The sequence below is a fragment of the Haliotis cracherodii genome, unplaced genomic scaffold, assembly GCF_022045235.1.
Source record: "Haliotis cracherodii isolate W230 unplaced genomic scaffold, xgHalCrac1.p SCAF_7, whole genome shotgun sequence".
NCBI lineage: Eukaryota > Metazoa > Mollusca > Gastropoda > Lepetellida > Haliotidae > Haliotis > Haliotis cracherodii.
Genome location: NW_027266330.1, coordinates 35,382,004 through 35,410,000, shown reverse-complemented (window position 1 = coordinate 35,410,000; position 27,997 = coordinate 35,382,004). Strand labels below are relative to the sequence as shown.

The 27,997-nt window shown below is 38.3% G+C and overlaps 1 protein-coding gene across 2 annotated transcripts in view; it reads right to left on the bottom strand.

The window, feature by feature from the left end:
* Positions 1-2,053: 2,053 nt before the first annotated feature.
* Positions 2,054-27,997, bottom strand: part of LOC139447362 (paramyosin-like) — a 38,594-nt gene continuing 12,650 nt past the window's right edge. The window contains exons 3-16 of one of the 2 annotated variants that reach the window (XM_071228672.1): positions 17,737-18,049; positions 17,179-17,264; positions 16,810-16,972; positions 16,517-16,566; positions 13,146-13,458; positions 12,588-12,673; positions 12,219-12,381; positions 11,926-11,975; positions 11,418-11,511; positions 10,261-11,331; positions 10,032-10,072; positions 9,646-9,715; positions 9,056-9,106; positions 2,054-2,709 (exon numbers count right to left, since the gene is read on the bottom strand). In XM_071228672.1, the coding sequence (XP_071084773.1) occupies positions 2,054-2,709; positions 9,056-9,106; positions 9,646-9,715; positions 10,032-10,072; positions 10,261-11,331; positions 11,418-11,511; positions 11,926-11,975; positions 12,219-12,381; positions 12,588-12,673; positions 13,146-13,458; positions 16,517-16,566; positions 16,810-16,972; positions 17,179-17,264; positions 17,737-18,010 (3,168 nt within the window). In that variant the 5' untranslated portion in view covers positions 18,011-18,049. The remainder of the gene's footprint in view (positions 2,710-9,055; positions 9,107-9,645; positions 9,716-10,031; positions 10,073-10,260; positions 11,332-11,417; positions 11,512-11,925; positions 11,976-12,218; positions 12,382-12,587; positions 12,674-13,145; positions 13,459-16,516; positions 16,567-16,809; positions 16,973-17,178; positions 17,265-17,736; positions 18,050-27,997) is intronic. The other variant, XM_071228673.1, reaches the window with a different exon arrangement.

Sequence of the window (27,997 nt, the reverse complement as noted above, 5' to 3'; positions counted from 1 at the left end):
TGGGTTGCTGAAGATCTATTCCACATGTCTCACGGTTACAAAATAACCATTGATTACAATAAAGAACATATTTTTATTCGGACATGAAATATTACAAAACTGGTATTTCTAGTTAGGTCAGTGATTATTATTCCATAAAAAACATCTTTCGTCGCGTAACTGTGTTTAATGGGAAATAATTACAGTCGACATATATTGATCAAAGATGAACGAGTGAATGAGAGTGAGTTGATGAGTGGTTTGGTGAGTTAGCGAGTTAATGAGTGGGTGAGTGAGTGAGCCAGTGAATCAGAGTGAGTGAGTGGGTGAATCAGTGGGTGAGTGAGTGAGCCAGTGAATCAGAATGAGTGAGTGAGTGAGTGAGCCAGTGAATCAGAGTGAGTGAGTGAGTGAATCAGTTGGTGAGTGAGCCAGTGAATCAGAGTGAGTGAGTGAGTGAATCAGTTGGTGAGTGAGCCAGTGAATCAGAGTGAGTGAGTGAGTGAGTGAATCAGTGGGTGAGTGAGTGAGCCAGTGAATCAGAGTGAGTGGTGAGTGAATCAGTGGGTGAGTGAGTGAGTAAAATACATGAAGCTCATTTCATGTGTTCAGACTTATTTGATAATTTCTAGATTATATAAATGATAAGAACAAGTTGTCCCTGTAAGACTGGCGTACAGTTCACTTATCTAGACTTGCCTGTTATAAGGGCAGGCTTACTAAACACACAGGGCAACCTTGTAGCAGACACCATTAAATTATTTTGTGGTCACAACTTGTAGTAAGGCTACAGTCAATCGTGTTCTCTCAAGTCTGTATCTAGAAAAACCGGAAGTCTAGAAGAGTCTGGAAGTGTTCGTAAAATCTGTAATCAACTCGTCATCCAAGCTTCTGTTTGAGCGAAAGGATCGTCAGTGTGTGGTGAGGTTGGTTGTTTTCCATCAGATGAGAGTTCAGTTTCTGGACCAAGATCTATAAGTAAGTGGCACGTGTAACGAGTCTGACCTGGACATGACATCGAATGTGTAAGCAATGGTGGAGACGCAATCACAGGATTGATATAAGAACACACTGAAGACACCCTTTTGTAAATCAAACAAAGACTTGTGCAGCAATAAGATAATAGCTTTCTCTCCTGTAAAGGTATATCCATGATTGAGTGATGATTTTCTAGAACTGGGGGTAATCCCCCCTGACAGTCTTCCGTGGTTTGCTGCCCGAGCTAACCTGAAACCATATTTCTGTTATTCCAAACAAATATAATGTTTGAAAGAAATGATAGAAAATGCCAGTCAGTTATTTCAGATGCTAGTCCCCCCCCCCTTCCCCCCCCCCCCCCCCCCCCCCCCCCACACACACAGAAAAATGTTTTGACGGTGTCGGTGTCACACACACACACACACACACACACACACACACACACACACACACACACACACACACACACACACACACACACACACACACACACACGCACGCGCACACACACACACACACCACACACACACACAAGAAATGATCAAGAGGAATTGTAGCAAAATGTCTGATAGAAATGCTTGAGAGTGTATTTATATATATATTTGATTTTTTGTGCTAAATATACTCATTGCATACAACATATTTCACGTTAAACCAATTTAAACAATTTGATACAATAAGTTGATAATGCTTGTATTTACCACAGTCCGCAGTTGTTCCTGAGCAGAGAGTGTCTACTACAAATCTGTGTGTTCATATCACCATCATTGTCACCATCACGACAGTGCCTTGACAATCATTGTCACCATCAAGACAACGCCTTGACAATCATTGTCACCATCACGACAGTGCCTTGACAACCATTGCCACTATCACGACAGCGCCTTGACAACCATTGTCACCATCACGACAGCGCCTTGACAATCATTGTCACCATCACGACAACGCCTTGACAATCAGTGTCAACATCACGACAGCGCCTTGACAATCATTGTCACCATCACGACAGTGCCTTGACAACCATTGCCACTATCACGACAGCGCCTTGACAATCATTGTCACCATCACGACAACGCCTTGACAATCAGTGTCAACATCACGACAGCGCCTTGACAATCATTGCTTTCTTCTCCTCTGTCATGTTGATGTCGCTGCCCACTACAAGTGACATGCTGACAGTGAGGAGATTTGAGTTATACACCCCGAACATCGGCCACAGTGGCTGACTAGAGTCTACATTGTCTAACGTGGACATCACTTTGTTCTCCTTCACATCAATGAAGACAATCTTCTTCCTGGCGTCATCATAGACAACACCGTAATGTAGTGTGTGTGCTGCCCCTGCTGTGTTGGGGAGAGTGTCAGGCAGACACGACACATACTTCCCCTCCTTCCATGTATCCCTGCATATCCCGCCGTGTGTAGTACACTGGGCGACCTGCATGCACCAGGTGCTGGGTTGTCCACTGATACAATGAGACACGTCCCTCTGCTCCTCCCTACATACACCCACCTCCAGGATGAGGAGGCCCTCTGCGAGTGGTTTGTCCTGACTGACCCTCGACTCCATCTCCCAGTACTGGGGACAGCCAGCCCGGGGGAGGGGGGCAGTGCTACATGTGCCCCTGTACTTCTTCAGTCTCCCCTCCCCTGCAGGTCTGGCGTCCGACTCCCTGTTGACCAGGTCTCCTTCTGTGTTGATGTGGACCCAGTCGAGATTAACTCTGTCTTTGTCATACTTCAGATGTATACCTACAACATATGAATGTAGTTTACTTGTGAATAAAACATAAGACAAACAGTGATAGTCAAGTTCTATAATGATATTTAAATGAAAGAAATTCACAATGTACTAATATACAAACAGTATAATATAATCACAGTTGAGTACTAAGAACATAAAACCTACTGTGTAATACCTTGGATCTATGTGTTTACATTGGATTCACTGATAATCCTTTAACCCGACTGTAGAATTAATAAGTGACAGGTCTTGTGTGTGGCTCGTCAGTTATCAAATTATTCAGAACGGCAGACACAAGACATCAACATTAATTTAATTACGTCACACAAATCAGAAATATTTGCAGTTGAGATTCTGAATTACAAATACGTGGGGATATACTGGGCACGACAATCACACAGTGGGCGAACAGACGCAATCACAGTGTACACCCTATTATAACAGAGACACGGATGAACGCGGTATAATGAGGAACATGTAGATTGCATGTCAGTGTTGAGATCACAGTGTCACGTGACCTGGTGACGTCATCTAGAGGCTGGTGAGGTATTGTGTGGCACGTTGCAGGACGCACAAGGGTTGACGATGGATGATAGTTTGGTTAGGCAGCATTGTCAGTACAGGACACCAACAATAAGACCCGTGAAGATTCCGGAATAGAACAGGTCTTCAGTAACCCTTGCTTGCCGTAAAAGGTGACTAACGGGATCGGGTGGTCAGGCTCGCTGACTTGGGTTGATACATGTCATCGATCCCAATTGCGTGGATCGATGCTCATGATAGCAATCACTGGATTTTCTGGTCCAGACTCGATTATTTACAGACTGCCGTCATATAGCTGGAATATTGCTGAGTGCGGCGTTAAACAACAAACCAGCAACAACCACAAACAATAAATAACACAAAAAAACACACTATTTTGATATATTTCTGGAATATTCTTGTAGATTGTAATTTGGAGTAGATGTTACATATATGTTATAAACTCCTTCTGGTTTCTTTATGAAGAACTTGTTGAGACTAAAAGCAGCTGAATTGAATGTAAATATACAAATATTATTCGAACAACCTTCCCGCAGACCCGTGAAAATCCAGCTTGACAATAAATCTTGCTTGTCGTAACACGCAACAAACTGGATCGGGTGGTCAGTTTCGTTGGCTTGGTTGATGCATGTCATCGAATCCCTATTGCGTGGATCGATGTCAATCACTGGATTGTCTGGTCCAAACTCGATTATTTACAGACCGCCGTCATACAGCTGGAATATTGCTGAGTGTGACGTTAAACAAACACAAAAATAAACAGAACAAAACTTCCAGCTTGTTGTTGTGACAAGGAACATCGCGCTTCACGTGCGAATAGATTCGCCGCCGGTCAAGCACGTGCAACTCGTGGCGACACCGCCCTTAGTTCAGAAAACAGATGCGAGCAGACGACCAATTGGTTGCAAATTTCATTCTACAGTCAAGTCTCGTTTATTCCGACACTCGTTACTCCGACAGTCGGCTTTATCCGACACTAATGATGGGAACCGATTAAATCAGTGCTATTTAGACCGTCTCGCACTCCGACTCCGACACACCTAACTTGCAGCAAATTACCGAAATCACTCATTAATCAGTCTCGTTAATCCGACACAGTGATCAGCGTACTCCGTGGTCATCTGCCCGCGAGTACACAGTCTGTGTTTTGATGCGAGACGAATCGTCGAGTACCTGCATATTTCAATGGCTGCACAGATAAACTTGCTTAACAATAAACAATTACTGCTTTAAATAAACAAAACAGGATTAATAACATGCCTAGATTACCTCAATCTCTTAAAATCGGATACGAGTTCTCGCTACCGCTGAGGACATCCTCATTACAGGTCACGCCAGAACGGCCTTTCTCGAACTTTGACCGACCAATGAAATTACGTATTAATTTCTCAAAAATCATAGTGGCAAATCAAAGTTTACTCTATGACTATCGTTGGTTATTTGAAACTCGGATGTTAAGCTTAGTACATGTGTCAGTGCATGGAAAAAGTTCTATTATACCACAGAGAGGGTATTAAGAGTGGAAATTGAACCCCACCTAACTGTACCATGTTGTGATCACACGAGTGACCCTGGAATCGGGATCATTTATTTTATTGATTATAATCAATAAGAAATATTTTTTACAATTTCTGTCAATGGGCGCAAACCACAATTATCCAAATAGAATCTGTAAATACTAATCAATAACGCTAGCTATTTACTGTGGTTTCCCGATATAATATATGCAGGTAAGGAATATTGAATAAGTGTAAAAAGAGGTTGTGAAATAACATTTTCCGTTAGAAACGATTGAAATATTGTAAATACAATCGACAAAACCCTTTCTATAAAATAACATGACATAACACGGGAGTGAGTGTTTTACTGTTGCTTATTATAAAATTAACAGTACTAGTATTGCAGCTATTCGCGTGGGTGGTGAGTGAGTATTTGCCTACTTCATTGGAGAAATTGGTGGAATGATACCAAAATGATGTTAGGTTTACTAATTAACACACATTGCATTTTTTATTCATGCCTCGGTCATGTTGTGAGATATCTAATCAATACCTATTCGTCTTATGTTTTATATACTAGTATCTATCTATCATCTTGGACAATTTACAATATTCGGAATCTATTTCACCTTATTTTCTCTCCTGTAAATTGTCCGGTTCGTCTTTTGGCTTTCTTTCCTGAACAAAGTATGGAAGTTACATCAAACTTAAAATGGCAACTGTCATCCCACCGTGTCATTTCGATCGTCAACTTCGTTGCTTTGCGCGCTATAACGGGGTGTACCATGGAGCCAAACAATGGGGGGGGGGGGGGGGGGGGGGGGGGGGATAAGTGTAAATGCACCATCCTACAGCTGATTACACTTAACTTGGCATGCATTTTCTTCTAATTAACGTCATGGTGATTCTGGGCCACAGTATGTTTCCCCAGCAGCCAAGAGGCGAGTGCATGGATCGCGTGGTCAGGCTTGGTCACTGGTATGTCCATGTCTCAACGCATCTACAGGTCAGTAGGCAGAATGACAGGACGTTCATGTGGAAGTTCCAGTGTCATAATCGTGATTACTGAACTCAGATGTTCATGTATTTGAGATTGGGGCCACACACATTGTCTAGGGCATGTTCAACGTGTAGCAATGCTAGTTCTATAACATTGGGATAATCATCTGATACGTTGTGTATTTACATGTGAGCGACGGGTAGTGTATCTATAACAGACCGCCATCATACAACTGGAATATTGCTGAGTGCGGCGTTAACCAACCAACAAACAAACCATAACCAAGTTTGTGAGTGTATATTGTCAAGTGTCAATAAGTCGGCGATTTTTTCAGAAATAGAATAATAATAATACAATCGAACTGATTCACACACGCACGACACAGTTAACAGTGTTGATGGTAACAACATGAGGGGAATGTTGAACAATTCACTGTACCTGCCATACGATTAACAAATTTTCTTTTTTCTGGCTCCTTTAAAGATTATCTTGACCCATCAAGTGAAGAGCTGACAGTCTTACAGCTTCAAACATATCAGAGTTCTTGTTGGATCACACCGTGAGTCTCCTCTGTGTGATGCACGTGAAATAGGTATAGTCCTCGCCTCCTGACATAGAGTCACGAAATATCGCGATTATTAATTAACGAAGTTAGCTACATGAGTGCTAATACTTATAAATCGAAAACTGGACATTTCGCTGTTAAGGAATATGACTTACAGTAATACAAATTATTAATTGCGTTTTGGTCATGTTGTCAGAGAGCCACTGAGGATCGGCAGTCACATGACCGCGAGCGATTATATATTTAGCAGCGTTTTGGAGCGTACGAACATTGCCAGCACGAAATGAAAGAAGAGTACGTGCAGATGAAGTATTTAAAGGACCATCGACCAAGGTCACTGCTAAATATTATGCTCGCAGTCACCTGACTGTAGAATTTCCCCCATTTTAAAACTCAATGATGATGTTTATCGCAAAGAAAATGTACATTTCTTGAATATTGCACTTTAAATTTTGTTACATTACCGTAGGTTATTATTTCGCATTGGCGGAAAGGCTTGTTTTCACTCAATACATATTGGCACACATTCAGCTTTCTTCGTTAATTAATAATGTGATCAGACCCGTGAAGAAAAGGTCCGGGGTAGAATAGGTCTTCAGCCACCCATATGTAAAAGGCGACTATGCTTGTCGTAAGAGGCGACTAACGGGATCTGGTGGTCAAGCTCGCTGACTTTGTTTATGCATGTCATCGATCCCAATTGCGTGGATCGATGCTCATGATATTAATCACTGGATTGTCTGGTCCAGAAATGATTATTTACAGACCGCCGTCATACAGCTGGAATATTGCTGAGTACGGCGTTAAACAATAAACCGACAACAACCAACCTTAATTGATTCTTGCGACGTGATATTTCAAGTGGCGAGAGCTATAATGTCTTGCAAGTAAGGCCGAGGCGCATTTGCAACGAGAAGCCACGCCAAAAATGCCTTTAAGCTAAGCACATGCCTAAATTAAAGAATGCCACATAGACAGTATCTCAATGAACAGACCAAATGGCGACTTGTGTGTACGATAGAGGGTAGACGTCAGTATTCCCAAGTTGCCCGAATGTCTAGCACTTCAAAAAGTGTAATTTTCAGTCAAACGGGTGGGGTTGCAATGCGACTTTGGCCTATGACGTTGAGAGCGACTTGATAATACCTCATGAAGTGAAGCCCTGCCAAGTTGATGAGCAGATGTAAGTATTAGAATACTCTTTGTTCAAGTGCTTCCTTGCCTATATAGTCGGATGAGTTCATATATGAGATAATATGGATTGTTTTAATTTTTCTTGTATGAAAATACATGCAAGAAATGAGTTCACCCCACGGAGCCTCCTTGAATGCAAGCTGTGAAAACACATAAGGTACAAAAACAAAGTAACTTTCGTCAGATCCTTGTTGGGCGGTCGGGTAGCCTAGTGGTTAAAGCGTTCGCTCGTCACGCCGAAGACCCGGTTTCGATTCCTGACATGGGTACAATGTGTGAAGCCCATTTCTTGTGTCCCCCGCCTTGATATTGCTGGAATATTGCTAAAAGCGGCGTAAAACCTTACTCACTCACTCATATCCTTGTTTTGTCATATTGTGATGTTTTACCGTACTAGTTTTCACAGAAACTCAAAGCTTTTTACAAAAAATGCAAACTGGAGTTTATTTTTCAACAACCAGAAGGTATATGGAGTAAAATGAAACTAAAACTAGCCTATTAGACTCTGGATTATATAATTAGTTATCAAGACATTTGATAACCAGACCTTCAAAATGTGAAAAAAAGGTAGTACTCATAGTGGTATTTATTTGGTAAATTGAGGTTTTCGGGAAAATTACTTGGATATAAAGCCATCTCCACTGATCTCTGAATTCGAACATTCAACCTGTGAAAATAGTATGCCTGCTGATTATCAAATCCACATCACTTAACTTGACATAAACTGGATCATCACAAGGCGTAAATTTACATACCCGCCCAACCTTTCTGGCATAGTGTAGCTCTTCCTCCGCTACCCAATGGAGGGAGGGAATCGTGTAGCCCTGCCCCCCCCCCCCCCCCCCCCCCCGATTAATGAAATAAGGATATCTTGCAGCAATGCATCCCCTGATTAATTAAATAAGGGTATCTTGCAGCCCTGCCACCCCTGATTTTTTAAATAAGGGTATCTTGCAGCCCTGCCTCCCCTGATTAATAAAACAAGGGTATACTCTAACCCTGCTTCCCCTTAATTAATAAAATAAGGTTTTATTGTAGTCTGGCTTTCTCTAATTAATGGAGTAAAGGTATATTGTAGTCGTGCCTGCCCTAATTAATGGAGTTGGGTATGTAGTAGCCCCCCCCCTCCCCCCCCCACCTCCCCCAAGTTAATGAAGTAAGGGTTTCTTGCATCCCTGCCACCCCTGATTTAAAAAAAGGGTATCTTGCAGCCCTGCCTCCCCTGATTAATGAAATAAGGGCATACTCTAGGCCTACCTCCCCTGATTAATGAAATAAGGGTATCTTGCAGCCCTGCCACCCCTTATTTTTTAGAATTAGGGGATCTTGCAGCCCTCCCCTGGTTAATGGAATAAGGGTATACTCTAGGCCTGCTTTCCCTTAATGAATGAAATAAGGGTATATTGTAGTCCTGCTTTCTCTAATTAATGGAGTAAAGGTATATTGTAGTCATGCCTCCCCTAATAAATGGAGTTGGGGAATATTGTTACCATGTAAACTTTAACCACACACGACCGGCTATGACAACAGGAACATACGTTGCATGTACTTACACAGAAGGATAGATGACCGGTCAATCTTTCTGGCATCCAGGAAGTATATTCCTGAAAGAAGAGAAAACTCATTGTATTTCAGATTCATTTCATGACTACAATAACTCGTACGTTGGCAAGTACCAAAGTATCGATATTTCTCTAGGTATTTTACATGACAATGTGCAGTCATCTGCACCCTAGACTGCATGTCGACATGACTAATCGAGCTTGGCTCCAGAGGAAGTATATTATTTATAAGAGATTCTAACATCTGAGTTATGATTAGTTGTTTGGAGTTCTTCGTCTTCCTCTTATCAAGTAATGAATTCCACGGAAACCTGTTTATATTCTTGAAATTACATATTATTGAAACAATCAGAAATCTCGAGTATCCTGTGGGGGTTGAGGTGTTAGGGTTTAGGGTGTTAGGGATGGCACTCCTATCCTGACCTCTGAAAATCACATTGGACAACGAAATGAAAATAGTATCATCGCAATACAAAAACAGATTACAACTAACAAGATGACCTAGTATGCTTGAAGAATTGTAAACACCATTAGCAATAATAAGCAGTCACTTCACTTGAAATTAACATAATGAATCTTACCTAGGGGTTCCAGGTAGTCCTTTAAGAACGTGGCATTTTCTATCAAGCGTTTCCTCTCCATTTTGAAGTCCTAATGTAAAAACAGAAACAAATTATAATATAACAATGGTTGTTGCGATAAGACTTTGCGTGTTACATGTTAAGTTTAGAATTTTAAGGGGCATTTTATGCTAATATATTTACTACAACTGTACTAGAGAAAATCGTTTGTGAAAACTGCCAGTGTGAAAATAACATCTGATATAAAGTGAAGTCATTTACTTACATCATGTACGAATGGTGGGATAACCAGTGCACTATATATGTTGATCAATCCATAATTTATTTATTGTATATTCATAGAGACGTAGCTGAGACAAACAAATGTTGTTTGTTCTCTTATTTACCTTTTCCCGATCTTTGAAAATGAAGATCTCATTTTGCAAGTCTAGAAAATACAATAACAAAAAATAGATATAGTGAGTGTTATCTAGAAAGATATCATTATGTGGTTTTGGTTTTCAACACATTATAATTGATATAAGATACTTCGATGTTTTGTAAATTTATGCTCGAATTAAATAATGATTTCAAACACACGAACTCAAGTTATACCACACGAAGAAAGAAAATTACCTTTTATAGTCGGCATGGTATCTAGTTCATCTACGCCCTTGTCAGAGGTGCTGAAGGTGCCAAACATTTCAACCAATTCGTGAAGAGCTCTATGTCCTTGATGAATGAAACTCATGGACTGTGTTTTCACTGAATCTTCGGGAAGAGCGCGGAGAAGGTCTTCGTCTATCTTGTTGACAATGGTAGATGACAGGTCCATGAATTGGGCGTGTGTGGTAGATGCCATGGCTCTTTCAGCATATCTTAGTGTAGTCAGTACAGCTGAGCTACTGGTTTCCAGACATTCCATATCTTTCCGGAGAATACTTCTGTTTTCCTCTACTTGCTTTTCTATTTGCTGGGTGTGATGCTTTAACCTTTGAACCAAACTCAGAGCAAGGCCGCTATGGACATCAGCTATTTCCTTCTTCACTTGATCTGCCCTTTCCTCCAGCTCTGTAACCCGGGTCTGTTGCTGTCTGAAGGAGGCCTTTATCTTCTCCAGATATTCCTTGTGCCGACGAACTTTGTTTACAAGACTCTCTTCAGTTTTTTCAAATGCTACATCAAGTGCTTTAATACCATGGTCGGCGTGGTTTCCTTTGATACACACATCGCAAACTGATGTGTTGCATTGTTTGTCAAAATATTTGACAAGTTCACGATGATGAGTTGAACAGGTCGAGAGACCTAGTCGTTCCTGAATTGGCATTTTCTTAAAATCTTCAGCCAGTACAACCGTGTGTTGAAAGGTGGCACGTGTCGTCTCGTGTTTCGTTGTGCAATTAGCACACATAGATATGTTGCACGTCTTACAATGATGTACTACCTCCCCCTTGCATTGTTCTGTTTGGTATTCACATTCAGGTTTTGCTTTTGCAAATAAGATTTCATTTCTTCTCACGAAGTCGACTGTTCCACTTTCCTCCACCATGTTGATGTCTCGCCCACATGAACACACAATGTTCTTCTGGTGGAGCTGGTCAATGCAGGGTTTACAGGCGGCATGGAGACATGGCAACAGGAGCAGTTGTCTGGTGTCACAATCTGAAGAAGTTTTCAGAACACAGCCAGTTTCCTCCACTAGAGTCGCTGAAAACATTAATATAAGTGTATAAGTGATAAACCTAACCTAACAGTTACAAGGAAGAATATTACTATTTGTTAAATAGACCAACCTTCAGATGTTAATGAATCTCTTTTTTCACTGGTCTCTCTGTCAGTGTGAATGACGGTAAGGGCTTCAAACTTTTGCTGAATGTCCTTCAAATCCTGCAATTAAGCATCAAATATATTCAAGAATAATTTTTATACCAAATAAAAGTTTATCATGACATATTGAGATTTCATCAACTACACATTATATGCAGAATGACATCAATATTTTTGTGGAATTCATGTGGATTTGAAAGACATTTGAAGCAGCAAAAAGAAACTGTACATTCCAATCACCATGTGCGCTTGGTTCGATGTTGCTTTAAACAGTACTTGAAGTATACCACAGCGTGTCATGTAATGTCCCTTTATGTTCCCACATGACTCACAAGACGCATAGGTTTGTTTCATACTTAAGGTACCCGACGCTGACCAGCGACATGGCATTTTGCCCTTCCAACCAATGAAACCAATTAATAACAGATAATGAACCACCATAGGCACTACCTGCCAACTGTAACGAAGGCTTACCTTGGACAAACTTTCATTTTTGCCTTTCATCTCGTCTAACATTGCTTGAACTTGAATAAAAATGAAAACAAAATGACGAATCCAATCAAGGCATATTTTAAAACAAACATCCTCCAAAACCTTGCCATCTAAATGCATTATTTAAACTTATATTTGTATATTCATCTTTCAGTAAATGGCAAAGATTTTGACTCCGATAGACACGTTAGGTTCTATTGCCTACACCAAACACTATACACAGAACACAACTAGTGGAATGTATTGTATGTGTATGTTGTATCATGATGTCTTACCCGCTTTCGTCCTGTTCTTCTCCTGCTCCAGATGCTGGGACAATATGCGATTTTCCTTCTTTAAAGATGTTTCCTGCTGTCCATGCTGCACATTTAATTCTTTGACATCCCTCTCACATTCAGCCTTGGTATGTTGTGCTTCTTGTCTCGAATCATCTAGTTCCTTGAACAGAATGTTGCATTATTAGGATCTGGTCTCATGTAAGGTCCTTTTTCTTATACTGGTGGTATACATACACCTAACAGCCACTCTAATAATCCCCTTTAAAAAGGATTTTTAAAAATTGAAAATAATAAACCTTTGTTAACTTATTAAAACAATAACTACAAGAACAAAACCTCCAGGGCCATTACAAAATTAATGTCTACCTTCTGCAAGACAGCAACCTTCTGTTCCATTATAGACACCCGCTCCTGTACCTCTGTCTCACTGACAAATACCAGGCTTGGTGAATCTTGAACAAAACCGAAAATGTTACATGCACACTTTGACTAAATGAGCCATACAACATAAGGTCTGTCCATTCTACCAATTCTAACAAGCTCACGCTAACATTCAATACCTTTGGGAGGACAGAGGGAAGGGGATGGGGTAGGAGGAGTGTTAAACGACTTCAATTCACAATCAGTTAAAGTGGTTTAATTACCATGTTCCCAAGTGGCATCCTAACCTCTTTTCAAAGTTTCAAGCCACACAGGAAGCCAGTTGCAAAATAATTCAATTATTGATCATGCTCTACATTGCGTTACGAAAATGCTAATTATTGATCATATGGATATGTAGGGTTCCAATCGGCATTTGGTATGATGACATTAATGGCACATGCAAGATGGTTTTACCTAATTCATTAGCACTGTCAGATATACACACTACCATACCAAGTAAGGTCATATTAAAGTGAGATGGTCTTTTTTCACAATGTCTACCTTCATGTTTCGCTTTTTTGTCCAACTGCTCTTTGAGATGTCTGTGGTTTTCGTGTAGCACAACACAGAATTGTTTATACACATCCTCATCCTTTTTCATCAATATTTCCAGCAGTTTTTCAGTCTGTGCTCGTTTCTTGTCTTCTTCTTTACATATCTCATACTCCAAGTCGCTGAATGCTCCGGTAGACCACATGTTGTCAAGCACCTCTTCTGGGTGCAGGTCCCTTTTGAGTAAAGGTAGGTTCCTTCTGATAATTTCTGCATGCTTCATGTTCTTTCTCCAGAGTCTCTCTGCACCAGGTTGTGTATCCTAGTTGACAAGAAGCTGAAGTATCACTTAGAATCATAAACTACCTGAATGTTATCTACGTGATGGAATGCACAGAAGTTCGTCATTATAGATAAGTAGAAACCCGTATGTTTTGTACCACAGATGCATAAAATGCTCAAACCACTGGCAGATAACTGTTCGTAAATGAGGTATTAAAACTATGGCCAAGTATGCTTAAGCTAGCAGAGTGAGACCATGGGGAATTATTTGTTAAGCATCAAATGTAAATGTATATATTTGGACAATGTAAATCGTACAGATTATGTATTTGCTCAGAAACAATCCACAATGAGACATTTTAGGTCTTAATTGTGAGCCTGGACAAATTAAGATGGCGTTGTTATTGTTTTTATAATAGCGCTACCACACCTAACACAGAGGGAATCAATGCGAGAAATTCTTCTTTCAAAAAGTAAAGAAAGGAATTGGCAGTCCGAGAGGGAAGTTCCAGAAGTTTTTGCTGCTGTGATAGCTACAGTTTCGTTGGATCTGTGCACTGATAACAGAAATAGTCTGCTCAACTGACAATAGCGAGGAGCGCTTGCACCTGGAATTTTACACATTTGCCATTAGTACTTCCAGCACTTACAGGAAATATGGTAAGATGGACATGTTTCTATGCATGGATCACGGCCGCTTTGAACAGTATACAAGTTATATCACGTCGTTTCAGCTTAATGTGGGAGGAAAGCCGGACGTGTTGCAGGTCTCTGAAGTTTACCAATTTACCACATAGGAAAACCCACGAACACATTAACAAACATTGAAAGGAATCGGGGCGAAGCGGAATTCGAACCTACAGTCATAGGTTTCTTATCTCTGAAGTGGCGTACTAGGCGAGAGACGAGACACAACACACCTAAATATTCATAGATTTTTCTACACACCCAGATTGCTACCTTGTTTTCTTTATAATAATTATATATTGCCCAGCTACGAACTTATATTTGGCTTTCAAAGAGATGTAATGAATACACATCACATATATTAAAGTATTTACAGGTTAGATTTACTGAATATTCATGTTTATATTTTGTCTCATTCGACGGATATAATTAATACATTTCTTCTTTCTTGGTTTGATGACTGGCTGAAGTAGATTCCTTTTCATCTATATTTTAGATGTATCTTATCAATATATTTTCATAAAGTTCGGGGTAATGCTATTAATATCCTCCATGTTATTATTAATGATCTATCATATAATCGGTTCAGGGTCGTTCTTCAAGAGGCTGTTTCAGATATCTTCTGTCTCATACATCTTCCCGAGGCAAAGGAGTTAACTGTCTATAACAGTTCAGATTCCGAACTAGGCTGAAATTATGGAGTTACATTTTGGCTGGACTAACGAGTCTATGCAAAGTCAAATCAAAATCGTGTAACAAAATCGACATCCGATTTATAAAGAACATGGCGGCTGCTGTGCAAATTTCAGTCAATTGCACGATTTTCAGAGCAAGTGTGCCATCAACTTGGCGTCGACAGATATTTTCCAAATCCTTTCATGTATAATGAATAATCCTTTAATCAAAGTGCTCAAATGAGTTGATGCTATCGCGAATTAAGTCCCGTTCTATGAAAATAAAGAGCTTGATTAATAGATCAGATCGTCTTGATTTTGGCGTCGACATTTTGTTAAAGCAAATGTAGGGGATGTGAGAGATGGAATCTGATTGGTCAGTAGCGGGGACCTAGAAGGGAAATAACTTATAAAAGTGGCTGGTGGCGCTACGAAGGAGACATAAAATTATTGCCTAGGGTTGAAAGGTATGTTATAGTCAGCTAACTCCCTTTTCTGGGGAAGATAGTTTCATATGATATTGATACCTTTTTGTTTGATCTTTAATTTCTACAGATTTTAAAGATTTGACATATTTTCATATTGTCATGCACGATACCATATTATTCGGTTAAGTAAGTAATGTTTGAGGGGGAAATAATGTGTTTTTTTTTAGAAACCAATCTGGTGTGAGACTCCCTGTTTTATGTACAACAATATATTGTTGAAAAACTGTGAAATAAAATATTTTCTTCTATGCAACTGACTATACATACTACTATACATTACATGATATTTTGTGCTTAGTGTATGAAATAAAAACATCAATAAGTAGTGTTTGATTATTCTTAACTATCTTGACCATCGTATTTCTTGACAGCTTTATTTTGTAAATCAAGTGACGTAATCATTAATAAATTTGATAAATCATTCAAGACCAGGTCTAAGTAAAGAAAAAAAGAAACAATTTGCTCATCAAATGAGCAGGAAAATGCACATCTTTTTTGTGTGAAATATTACTCTGAAAACAATGTGGTCAATGGGGCAGACAGAACATAATGTTATTAAATCAATGCATCTTTGTTTACACAGAATAGTCTGTTTTCAGTTAAGATCAAAAGACACCTGGCACAATGCCATACCACTATCTGTTTTGAAATCCAGAATGTTTTATATAGCTGCACTTGTCACTAATACCCAACCATAATGTTAATGCATGTCTGTTTGCCTGTTCTACACATTGGGTTTGACTTTTATTATTTTGTTTACAGGGTGCCAAAATAATAATAATTTGACTGATTTCTGGATGTGATTTCTTACATGTATGGGAAACAGAACATTTTTTCCTCTTTTGAGACAGAATATATTCAAGAATAATTTTTATACCAAATAAAAGTTTATCATGACATATTGAGATTTCATCAACTACACATTATATGCAAAATGACGTCAATATTTTTGTGGAATTCATGTGGATTTGAAAGACATTTGAAGCAGCAAAAAGAAACTGTACATTCCAATCACCACGTGCGCTTGGTTCGATGTTGCTTTAAACAGTACTTGAAGTATACCACAGCGTGTCATGTAATGTCCCTTTATGTTCCCACATGACTCACAAGACGCATAGGTTTGTTTCATACTTAAGGTACCCGACGCTGACCAGCGACATGGCATTTTGCCCTTCCAACCAATGAAACCAATTAATAACAGATAATGAACCACCATAAGCACTACCTGCCAACTGTAACGAAGGCTTACCTTGGACAAACTTTCATTTTTGCCTTTCATCTCGTCTAACATTGCTTGAACTTGAATAAAAATGAAAACAAAATGACGAATCCAATCAAGGCATATTTTAAAACAAACATCCTCCAAAACCTTGCCATCTAAATGCATTATTTAAACTTATATTTGTATATTCATCTTTCAGTAAATGGCAAAGATTTTGACTCCGATAGACACGTTAGGTTCTATTGCCTACACCAAACACTATACACAGAACACAACTAGTGGAATGTATTGTATGTGTATGTTGTATCATGATGTCTTACCCGCTTTCGTCCTGTTCTTCTCCTGCTCCAGATGCTGGGACAATATGCGATTTTCCTTCTTTAAAGATGTTTCCTGCTGTCCATGCTGCACATTTAATTCTTTGACATCCCTCTCACATTCAGCCTTGGTATGTTGTGCTTCTTGTCTCGAATCATCTAGTTCCTTGAACAGAATGTTGCATTATTAGGATCTGGTCTCATGTAAGGTCCTTTTTCTTATACTGGTGGTATACATACACCTAACAGCCACTCTAATAATCCCCTTTAAAAAGGATTTTTAAAAATTGAAAATAATAAACCTTTGTTAACTTATTAAAACAATAACTACAAGAACAAAACCTCCAGGGCCATTACAAAATTAATGTCTACCTTCTGCAAGACAGCAACCTTCTGTTCCATTATAGACACCCGCTCCTGTACCTCTGTCTCACTGACAAATACCAGGCTTGGTGAATCTTGAACAAAACCGAAAATGTTACATGCACACTTTGACTAAATGAGCCATACAACATAAGGTCTGTCCATTCTACCAATTCTAACAAGCTCACGCTAACATTCAATACCTTTGGGAGGACAGAGGGAAGGGGATGGGGTAGGAGGAGTGTTAAACGACTTCAATTCACAATCAGTTAAAGTGGTTTAATTACCATGTTCCCAAGTGGCATCCTAACCTCTTTTCAAAGTTTCAAGCCACACAGGAAGCCAGTTGCAAAATAATTCAATTATTGATCATGCTCTACATTGCGTTACGAAAATGCTAATTATTGATCATATGGATATGTAGGGTTCCAATCGGCATTTGGTATGATGACATTAATGGCACATGCAAGATGGTTTTACCTAATTCATTAGCACTGTCAGATATACACACTACCATACCAAGTAAGGTCATATTAAAGTGAGATGGTCTTTTTTCACAATGTCTACTTTCATGTTTCTCTTTTTTGTCCAACTGCTCTTTGAGATGTCTGTGGTTTTCGTGTAGCACAACACAGAATTGTTTATACACATCCTCATCCTTTTTCATCAATATTTCCAGCAGTTTTTCAGTCTGTGCTCGTTTCTTGTCTTCTTCTTTACATATCTCATACTCCAAGTCGCTGAATGCTCCGGTAGACCACATGTTGTCAAGCACCTCTTCTGGGTGCAGGTCCCTTTTGAGTAAAGGTAGGTTCCTTCTGATAATTTCTGCATGCTTCATGTTCTTTCTCCAGAGTCTCTCTGCACCAGGTTGTGTATCCTAGTTGACAAGAAGCTGAAGTATCACTTAGAATCATAAACTACCTGAATGTTATCTACGTGATGGAATGCACAGAAGTTCGTCATTATAGATAAGTAGAAACCCGTATGTTTTGTACCACAGATGCATAAAATGCTCAAACCACTGGCAGATAACTGTTCGTAAATGAGGTATTAAAACTATGGCCAAGTATGCTTAAGCTAGCAGAGTGAGACCATGGGGAATTATTTGTTAAGCATCAAATGTAAATGTATATATTTGGACAATGTAAATCGTACAGATTATGTATTTGCTCAGAAACAATCCACAATGAGACATTTTAGGTCTTAATTGTGAGCCTGGACAAATTAAGATGGCGTTGTTATTGTTTTTATAATAGCGCTACCACACCTAACACAGAGGGAATCAATGCGAGAAATTCTTCTTTCAAAAAGTAAAGAAAGGAATTGGCAGTCCGAGAGGGAAGTTCCAGAAGTTTTTGCTGCTGTGATAGCTACAGTTTCGTTGGATCTGTGCACTGATAACAGAAATAGTCTGCTCAACTGACAATAGCGAGGAGCGCTTGCACCTGGAATTTTACACATTTGCCATTAGTACTTCCAGCACTTACAGGAAATATGGTAAGATGGACATGTTTCTATGCATGGATCACGGCCGCTTTGAACAGTATACAAGTTATATCACGTCGTTTCAGCTTAATGTGGGAGGAAAGCCGGACGTGTTGCAGGTCTCTGAAGTTTACCAATTTACCACATAGGAAAACCCACGAACACATTAACAAACATTGAAAGGAATCGGGGCGAAGCGGAATTCGAACCTACAGTCATAGGTTTCTTATCTCTGAAGTGGCGTACTAGGCGAGAGACGAGACACAACACACCTAAATATTCATAGATTTTTCTACACACCCAGATTGCTACCTTGTTTTCTTTATAATAATTATATATTGCCCAGCTACGAACTTATATTTGGCTTTCAAAGAGATGTAATGAATACACATCACATATATTAAAGTATTTACAGGTTAGATTTACTGAATATTCATGTTTATATTTTGTCTCATTCGACGGATATAATTAATACATTTCTTCTTTCTTGGTTTGATGACTGGCTGAAGTAGATTCCTTTTCATCTATATTTTAGCTGTATCTTATCAATATATTTTCATAAAGTTCGGGGTAATGCTATTAATATCCTCCATGTTATTATTAATGATCTATCATATAATCGGTTCAGGGTCGTTCTTCAAGAGGCTGTTTCAGATATCTTCTGTCTCATACATCTTCCCGAGGCAAAGGAGTTAACTGTCTATAACAGTTCAGATTCCGAACTAGGCTGAAATTATGGAGTTACTTTTTGGCTGGACTAACGAGTCTATGCAAAGTCAAATCAAAATCGTGTAACAAAATCGACATCCGATTTATAAAGAACATGGCGGCTGCTGTGCAAATTTCAGTCAATTGCACGATTTTCAGAGCAAGTGTGCCATCAACTTGGCGTCGACAGATATTTTCCAAATCCTTTCATGTATAATGAATAATCCTTAAATCAAAGTGCTCAAATGAGTTGATGCTATCGCGAATTAAGTCCCGTTCTATGAAAATAAAGAGCTTGATTAATAGATCAGATCGTCTTGATTTTGGCGTCGACATTTTGTTAAAGCAAATGTAGGGGATGTGAGAGATGGAATCTGATTGGTCAGTAGCGGGGACCTAGAAGGGAAATAACTTATAAAAGTGGCTGGTGGCGCTACGAAGGAGACACAAAATTATTGCCTAGGGTTGAAAGGTATGTTATAGTCAGCTAACTCCCTTTTCTGGGGAAGATAGTTTCATATGATATTGATACCTTTTTGTTTGATCTTTAATTTCTACAGATTTTAAAGATTTGACATATTTTCATATTGTCATGCACGATACCATATTATTCGGTTAAGTAAGTAATGTTTGAGGGAGAAATAATGTGTTTTTTAGAAACCAATCTGGTGTGAGACTCCCTGTTTTATGTACAACAATATATTGTTGAAAAACTGTGAAATAAAATATTTTCTTCTATGCAACTGACTATACATACTACTATACATTACATGATATTTTGTGCTTAGTGTATGAAATAAAAACATCAATAAGTAGTGTTTGATTATTCTTAACTATCTTGACCATCGTATTTCTTGACAGCTTTATTTTGTAAATCAAGTGACGTAATCATTAATAAATTTGATAAATCATTCAAGACCAGGTCTAAGTAAAGAAAAAAAGAAACAATTTGCTCATCAAATGAGCAGGAAAATGCACATCTTTTTTGTGTGAAATATTACTCTGAAAACAATGTGGTCAATGGGGCAGACAGAACATAATGTTATTAAATCAATGCATCTTTGTTTACACAGAATAGTCTGTTTTCAGTTAAGATCAAAAGACACCTGGCACAATGCCATACCACTATCTGTTTTGAAATCCAGAATGTTTTATATAGCTGCACTTGTCACTAATACCCAACCATAATGTTAATGCATGTCTGTTTGCCTGTTCTACACATTGGGCTTGACTTTTATTATTTTGTTTACAGGGTGCCAAAATAATAATAATTTGACTGATTTCTGGATGTGATTTCTTACATGTATGGGAAACAGAACATTTTTTCCTCTTTTGAGTGGCGGAGATGGGAGGGTGATGTTAAGTCAGATAGTTTTTTTCCCTTCCAATTGTACCTTTTTTATATTTATCAATGACTGAACAAAAAGTTTTTATTTGTGAAATTAGGGTTAGATAACATTGTTTATATTCGTAATATCTAAAGAAGTACATGTAGACAACATGAACATGCTCAAGATATTCTAAGCCCGCTGAAAGGGTTTGTCAGATGTCTTGATCAGTTATTGTTTTGGTGTCATTTTACAATGAATTTATTTATTTAAAACAGCCTTAAACTTATATTATCGTAATGAACATTATTCACATATATCAATCTTGTATGTCTAATACTGTACACATATAGTTGTTTTTTTTAATACAAGGGATCGAAACAATATGAAATTATTATGTGGATGACCAGTGGATTTATATATGGATAGTGTTACAATTGGTGGCTTCAGGTGCAATACTAAAGAAAGAACATGCAGAAGAACAAAGTTTGCCAGAAGCCAAGTTAAATTTATCCATATGTCACTCTCAACTGAGGTGTAACAAAATAATTTATCGGACCCACATTGCTGCCTTAAATAATCTAATGACTGAGTTTTTAATTGACATATTGAACTTCACCAATGAGATATATGCAATTCATTTCTACTTATACCAAATAAGAATAGGTAATTTTAATTTGGATCTCAAAATGATATCAGAAAGCATAAATAAAATATCACACACTTTAGCCTCAGGCACAGGTATTGATTATTTCATATTAGATTTTTTCTCATTCCATTAACAATTAAGACAACTGAAGTACCTTCCTTTTCATCTGTGTGTTTACTAACTCTATTTGATCAAGATATATTCATACATTTCAGGATAATTATAATTATATCCTCCATATGTTAATTAATCATACATGTTTATCATAATATGATCAGGTCCGGGTGTATTTTCGACACATTATGATAGTGATAATTGATCTATTTCATATGAAATGTGTGTGCGTGAGTGCGAGGGGCGTGCTTGTGTATGATACAGTTTTTAATTTTGAAGTAATTAATGTAAGAAGGAGAATTTGGTGTACAAACTGAATAGAGTTATCGCCCCTTCTTGAAAGATTCCCTTTGCACTTGAGGAACTTCAAAATTTCGTTTCATTAAAACCGCAATATTTGGGGATGAAAAACACAAAAATAATGATAATGATTGGCTTGGAAAATATGACAATCTCCAGTTAGCTCTAGCACTCGCGACAGAGCAAACGAGCACAATCCACTCTAGTGTTGCACATTGTATATGCAGTTGATTTATAATAATATAAGTTCTGTCATTTAATATACTATCAATTGTTACAGCGTTATATGTACATCAATCCATGCATAAACACATCTATATCTCGAAATGCATTACTTCCAGGTTTCTTACAATGAATTTCGGTGATCCATTTGTATAATGTTCACCCCTGTTTTGCCTTTTCCATCCAGTGGAATCTTGTCTGTATACAAGAATACTCCGCCGAAGACAGACCTCCATAAACTCAGTTAAGACAAGCAGCCTCTAAAAACAACACAACTCAACGGAAGATAGACAACCTCGATATACAACACTGTACTCCACGGAAGAGAGACAATCTCGATATACATGACTTTTCTCCATGGAAGAGAGACAATCTCGATATACAACACTGTACTCAAGTGAAGACAAAAAGCCCCTATGTCCATCACTTTACTCCACAGAAGGGAGACAACCTCGATATACAACACACTACTCACATGAAGACAATCAGTCCATATACACAACACTGTACTCCCTGCAAGACAGCCAACTTCGATATACAACACAGTACACACGTGAAGACAATCAATCGATATATACAACACTGTACTCCACGCAAGGCAGGCAAGCTCCATATACAACACTGTTCTCAAGTGAAGACAAGCAGCCCTATGTACAACACTTGACTCCACGTAAGACAGACGACCTAGATATACAACACTGTACTCAAGTGAAGACAATCGGTCCCTATATTCAACACTTTACTCCACGGAAGAGAGACAAGCTCGATATACAACACTGTGCTCATCTGAAGACAAGCAGGCCCTATAAACAACACTGTACTCTACAGAATACAGCCTGCCTCGACATACAACATTGTACTCAACGGAGTGAGTGAATGAGTGAGTTGGGTATAGCGCCGCTTTTAACAGTATTACAGTTATATCGTGGCGTGTCAGCTTAATGTGTGAGGAAAGGCCGAAGTGATGCAGGTCTTTGACTTTTACCACTTCGGTGAAACCCATGAGCACGGGTATGATGCTGACAAACCTAGAAACATAATCGGGGCGACCCGGGAATCGAACCATAGGTTTCTGACGTGCCCAAGGGTCGCATATCTGCACAGCGAATCGCGGACACTGGGCCACCCGTGCCCCCTGTACTCCGCGGAAGACAGGCAACCTCGATATACAACAAAGTCCTCCATGGAAGACAGCCACCCTCGGTATACATCACTGTACTCAAGTAAAGACAAACAGCCCCTATACAAAACTCCACTCCTATATGCATAACTGCATTCCACTGAATACAGGCATCCCCTATATACAACATTTTTATCCCCAGAAGACAGACAATCACATTATACAACACTCCACTCACCTGAAGCCAAGCAGATCCGTTATACATCACTGTACATTAAGGTAGACAGAAAAGTCTGATAGTGAAGTATAACAGAAGACGTTATGACCCCCAACGAATCGAAGGACGATAGAGGTAAGATGGAAAATTTTCAAAGTTTACGTTTTTGCATAAGGAGTGCGTGATACCGTCACGGTTTGTCAAACATTCATTCACTCGACGAGGCACTCTGTGTACGAGTCTCCCATTTGCCAGGTTCAGTCAGGCAAACCAAATAGGTCGGATATATATAGCTATGGCGTTGATAGATGCGACGAAAACCCCAGTTTCGACGTTGTGTGCACTGTTGAAGTCTGATGGCAATATGACAATTTGTAAAGGCCGACACAACATATTTCAACAGAGCATGGATATGCATGTAAAAGATTTCGACCCGTAACTCGAACTCCAGTAGCCTGAAAATTTGAGCTAGATTTCGTAGAGCCTGGTTTCGTATCAATCTATCCTGTCCTCCTTTTGACCCCAGGTGGAACGGAGACGATCGTCAACATTGTGGATTTGTTGGTATCTTTTCCATAGCCTGCTAATCAATGATGATGACACGTTGAACGTATTTGCCACTGCACACTAACTTCTACCAGTTTTCAGGATGCCAGTAGCCATAGACGTTCCGCGTGTGGACGAGGCCGCATCGCAATAGCTACATGTAGTTCATAGTTGAAAATATACCTGCGGCGTACCTCTGTGTGATGCAGCAACGACAACTTTCTGAAGACCTGTAATGATGGTGACAATTTCAGATATATCTGTCAAAAGTGAGTGAGTGTTTATGGCTTTACGCTGCTATTAGCAATATTCCAACAATATCACGACGGGGGACACCAGAAATGGCCTTAACACATTGTACCCATGTTGGAAAACGAACCCGAGTCTTCGGATGAGCGTGAAAATTAACTGAGACGTTTCTGGATTGCAGACAACTTGAAACAAACGTATACACCCAATACATAATAGGCACATAAAACGTAACCCAAAAAGACACTGAATAACAATCATGAATTTTTCTTATGTTGAAGTTTGTGAAGTTTGTGAAATTCTGACATGTATTCAAATACCCAAATTGTTTAATGTTTTGCCCAGTGAACAAGTCTACCTATTTGATGACACATCCCAGGAATAAAATGTTCATCTTGGTAAAACGTTTTATACATATTCAGATAAATCACTGCTGTCTGTGAAATATTGTTTTGTAGTACATTACTTATGATTATCCTGTATTACTGCATGGAAAACTACCTGCTAAACTGAGGTTGACGTGAATAGGAAGGCAACGATTCTGAGGCCCGTATTTATATTTAAAAAATAATCAACCGGCATAACTGTAGAAATGGTTTCTTGTATATAATCATGGGTTACTTCCACTGAAACAAACTCTAGAGAGGACAACTGTTTTATATTCTGTGTTTAATGCTAACCCAGTCGACAGGCGCATAGCCGAAGGACACCCACAAATGAAACTCGCTATAACTGTTCAACGAGTACGCTTTGCGTATATTTTAAGTTAAGTATGGTATGCATAAATGCTCAGCTTGAAAACAATCAAGACTATCAGTAGTTTATTTACCTCAAAAAGGAAAAAGTATCTGCCAAATTTCTCGGCACACAACGACCAGAAACGGCCATTGTTGACTTTTGGCACTTCACGTTGAACGGCATGCACTCCGATATTTTCTTTATAATTTTATCATTTTTCACATTTTGTCATAATTGTTTGTAAGCTGACGAAAAGAAACACTCAAGTTCCTTAATTTCTTAAAAAAAGCAAATTTCGGTGTAATTAATTATAAACAAAAATCAGAATCGTTACATCATCGATTGGATGGAACATTTGCGATCATAGCAACGGTTGTAAACAAACAACTCCACATACATTGTGATCCCCTTATACTATTACAATCATTTTGTAACATCTAACTTAGTTTTCTAGATTTATTGACACCGATGTATAAATCTTTGTAAAAAATATCTCGTTTTCATAGATTTTGCAAATGATTTCATTTGATAAACTTTCGGACAAACGTTGGTGACACTTTTGGGTGTGGCCCGACTTGCGATTTGTTTAGTTGAACAAAGTGAACAAACACTGCAAATAATGAAAAATATATTGAGATATGCCACAATAATAACAACATAATATTGTGAGTGGTCTGTCGTTGCAAGAATGACAACTTAGAATATTAAGGATGTTTCTTAAACATCACATTGACTGGTAGAACACAATCTGTTGACCACTCTTCACAATTCATGGTTCATGTTCCTTAAGGGACATGCATGAGTGTCACTGTCATACACCTGAGCATACTGCAAGAAACCTGAAAAGTTCTGCTTGACTAATTACACATCATTTCATTGGTGAGACACTTGAAAAAAAAATACATAAGGTAGGATATGTTCCATCTACTCTTTTTTTTCAACAGAAATGAAAGAATATGTACATGTCAATCTATATTTATTTGCTCTATTCCTGTTTCAAACGATAACATCCTCTCATAATATATGGCTAACTCACCAGCTGAAGTGCCACCCTGGTTCTTGTGATTAAACAAACAAAGGCAGTTCTTGTGATTAAACAAAGACATATCATTTACTGTTACAAGTAAATAATGTGTCATATTCATATTACAACATCTTTTAGAATTGTTTTGTTGGGAAACAAACCACTAAATACACAAGAGTAGTGTCCACATGAGTTTTGTATGTATATGTTAAGGATCATATCTACATACTTGTTATTCATGGAATACTAAAATGTAATATGACATCAAAATAAATACTTATTCACATTATTGATGTACAGGTGAGAGATAATAATTTAAAGTTTCATCAGTAACACTGTGCTGATGACTTGACAAATGTTTAGTATCCATACACATATCCATTGTGGAAAAAATAACTACTAATTATGACAATATAATTAACAATTTTAAAAGCTGTGAACAGGTGTAAAAAATTAAACCTTAACAAATCTTTCATCATTACGCAACCATATAGCGATCTATATATTTAGGGAATAAATTTAAAAATTCTTCGTGAAATTGTTCTAAAATCATGCTAGAATCTACACTGCTTTAAAAGGAATAATCCTTTAACTATCCCAAACTTAATGTGAAACTAACACTGACCATGGATGTATGTAGTATAACATTTTATACATCTTATCCTATTCCGCAATGCATGAATGTTATTTTGAAACACAGTTTGTCACGCCCATTTACGCGCGCCTGTTGTGGGGGGTGATCATTGCCGATCGACGATATCTACAGACGTATTGCGTGGGAAATACGTGTTATAGTGGAAAGAAAATCATCAGCGTGTACATCGCAAATACATGAATCATGTCCCTTCATATTCAACGTAACATCGAATGGTAATCCTGATGTATCAACAAAAGTTTAAAGTTTTGAATGTAGTATGTTGATTCATCGTCTACCATTTTCAGTCACGGGAGCATGCAAGGTCAAACGGAATAAAAAATACCCCAATTATATACTAGTAATGGAAATCACATTGTTATTTCATATTAGTGGTGATTACTGATACTATATAGTGATTTGTGTTTATTCTGTATGTGACAGGCGAAATATTACCAAATTTATTTTTATTGTTTTGTAACAAAAGATTATCAGCAGACTACTCCTATCAGTTATATCACATCTGGTGACCTTTACCCTTACTTAAATATTGCTGTCAGAATTCACGATCTTTATTTTCGTCATATTTAACGGAAAATGACAAATAATTCATTCTTCGATTGAGAAGATCCTCAACTTTCGCCAATGTTAACTTTGTTGATATTAAAATAGCAATAAGTTATGCCGAGGTTAGGCGAAGCGCGCCATGTTTGATTTCCAAACGTCCACTAGCATCATGACACAGGATTTGTTTTTTCGTATATCGTAAATATTCAATCAAAACACTTGAAATTAAATTGGTGAATATTTATGAGTCATTAATTTTTCATGCAAATAACATGACACGTTAGATGAAGCCGAATGATCGTATTTCTGCAACTGACAGGTTGACCTCGAAAATTGAGGTCTTTTCTGTTTAACGTTTGGAAAATAAATTTACTGAAATAGTTCATAATTTAACATCGCCCTGTTATTTACTGATAGAAAACATCAAATTTATATTCATTTAAAATTACGATATTGGAGATTCGATTATTAAAATCAATTTGAACAAATTTCACGATTTAAAAAGGTTCCCCACATGAAACGCAAACCACCTTCAACAAAGTAATTCAGGGAAGTTCAAGAAAATATTCATTTTTTTATTCGTTTTGGCTCTAACCTTAGTATGATTGAAAACATCAGGACATTTTCACATAGCAATGTCAAATTTTCTATCAGGAATAAATCTGAAAAGATATTTCTTGAAATGGCCCTTGTTAAATGGCGCACCGACTGTTTGAAATCGTCCACCCTCTTTAGAGCGCCTTTTGCGGAAACAATTCAGCTGGGTAATGTTTAAGTAACTTAAGGAGAGGAATGCATATGTGTAAACATGGAATATATCTTCATAATTCTTCGGTCACTTTAACAAAACGACTAGGGTGCAAGGGACGAGCTGCGACAAAACAGCTGCATTCCTTGTCACTAATCTCTTAAAAATCATTGTTC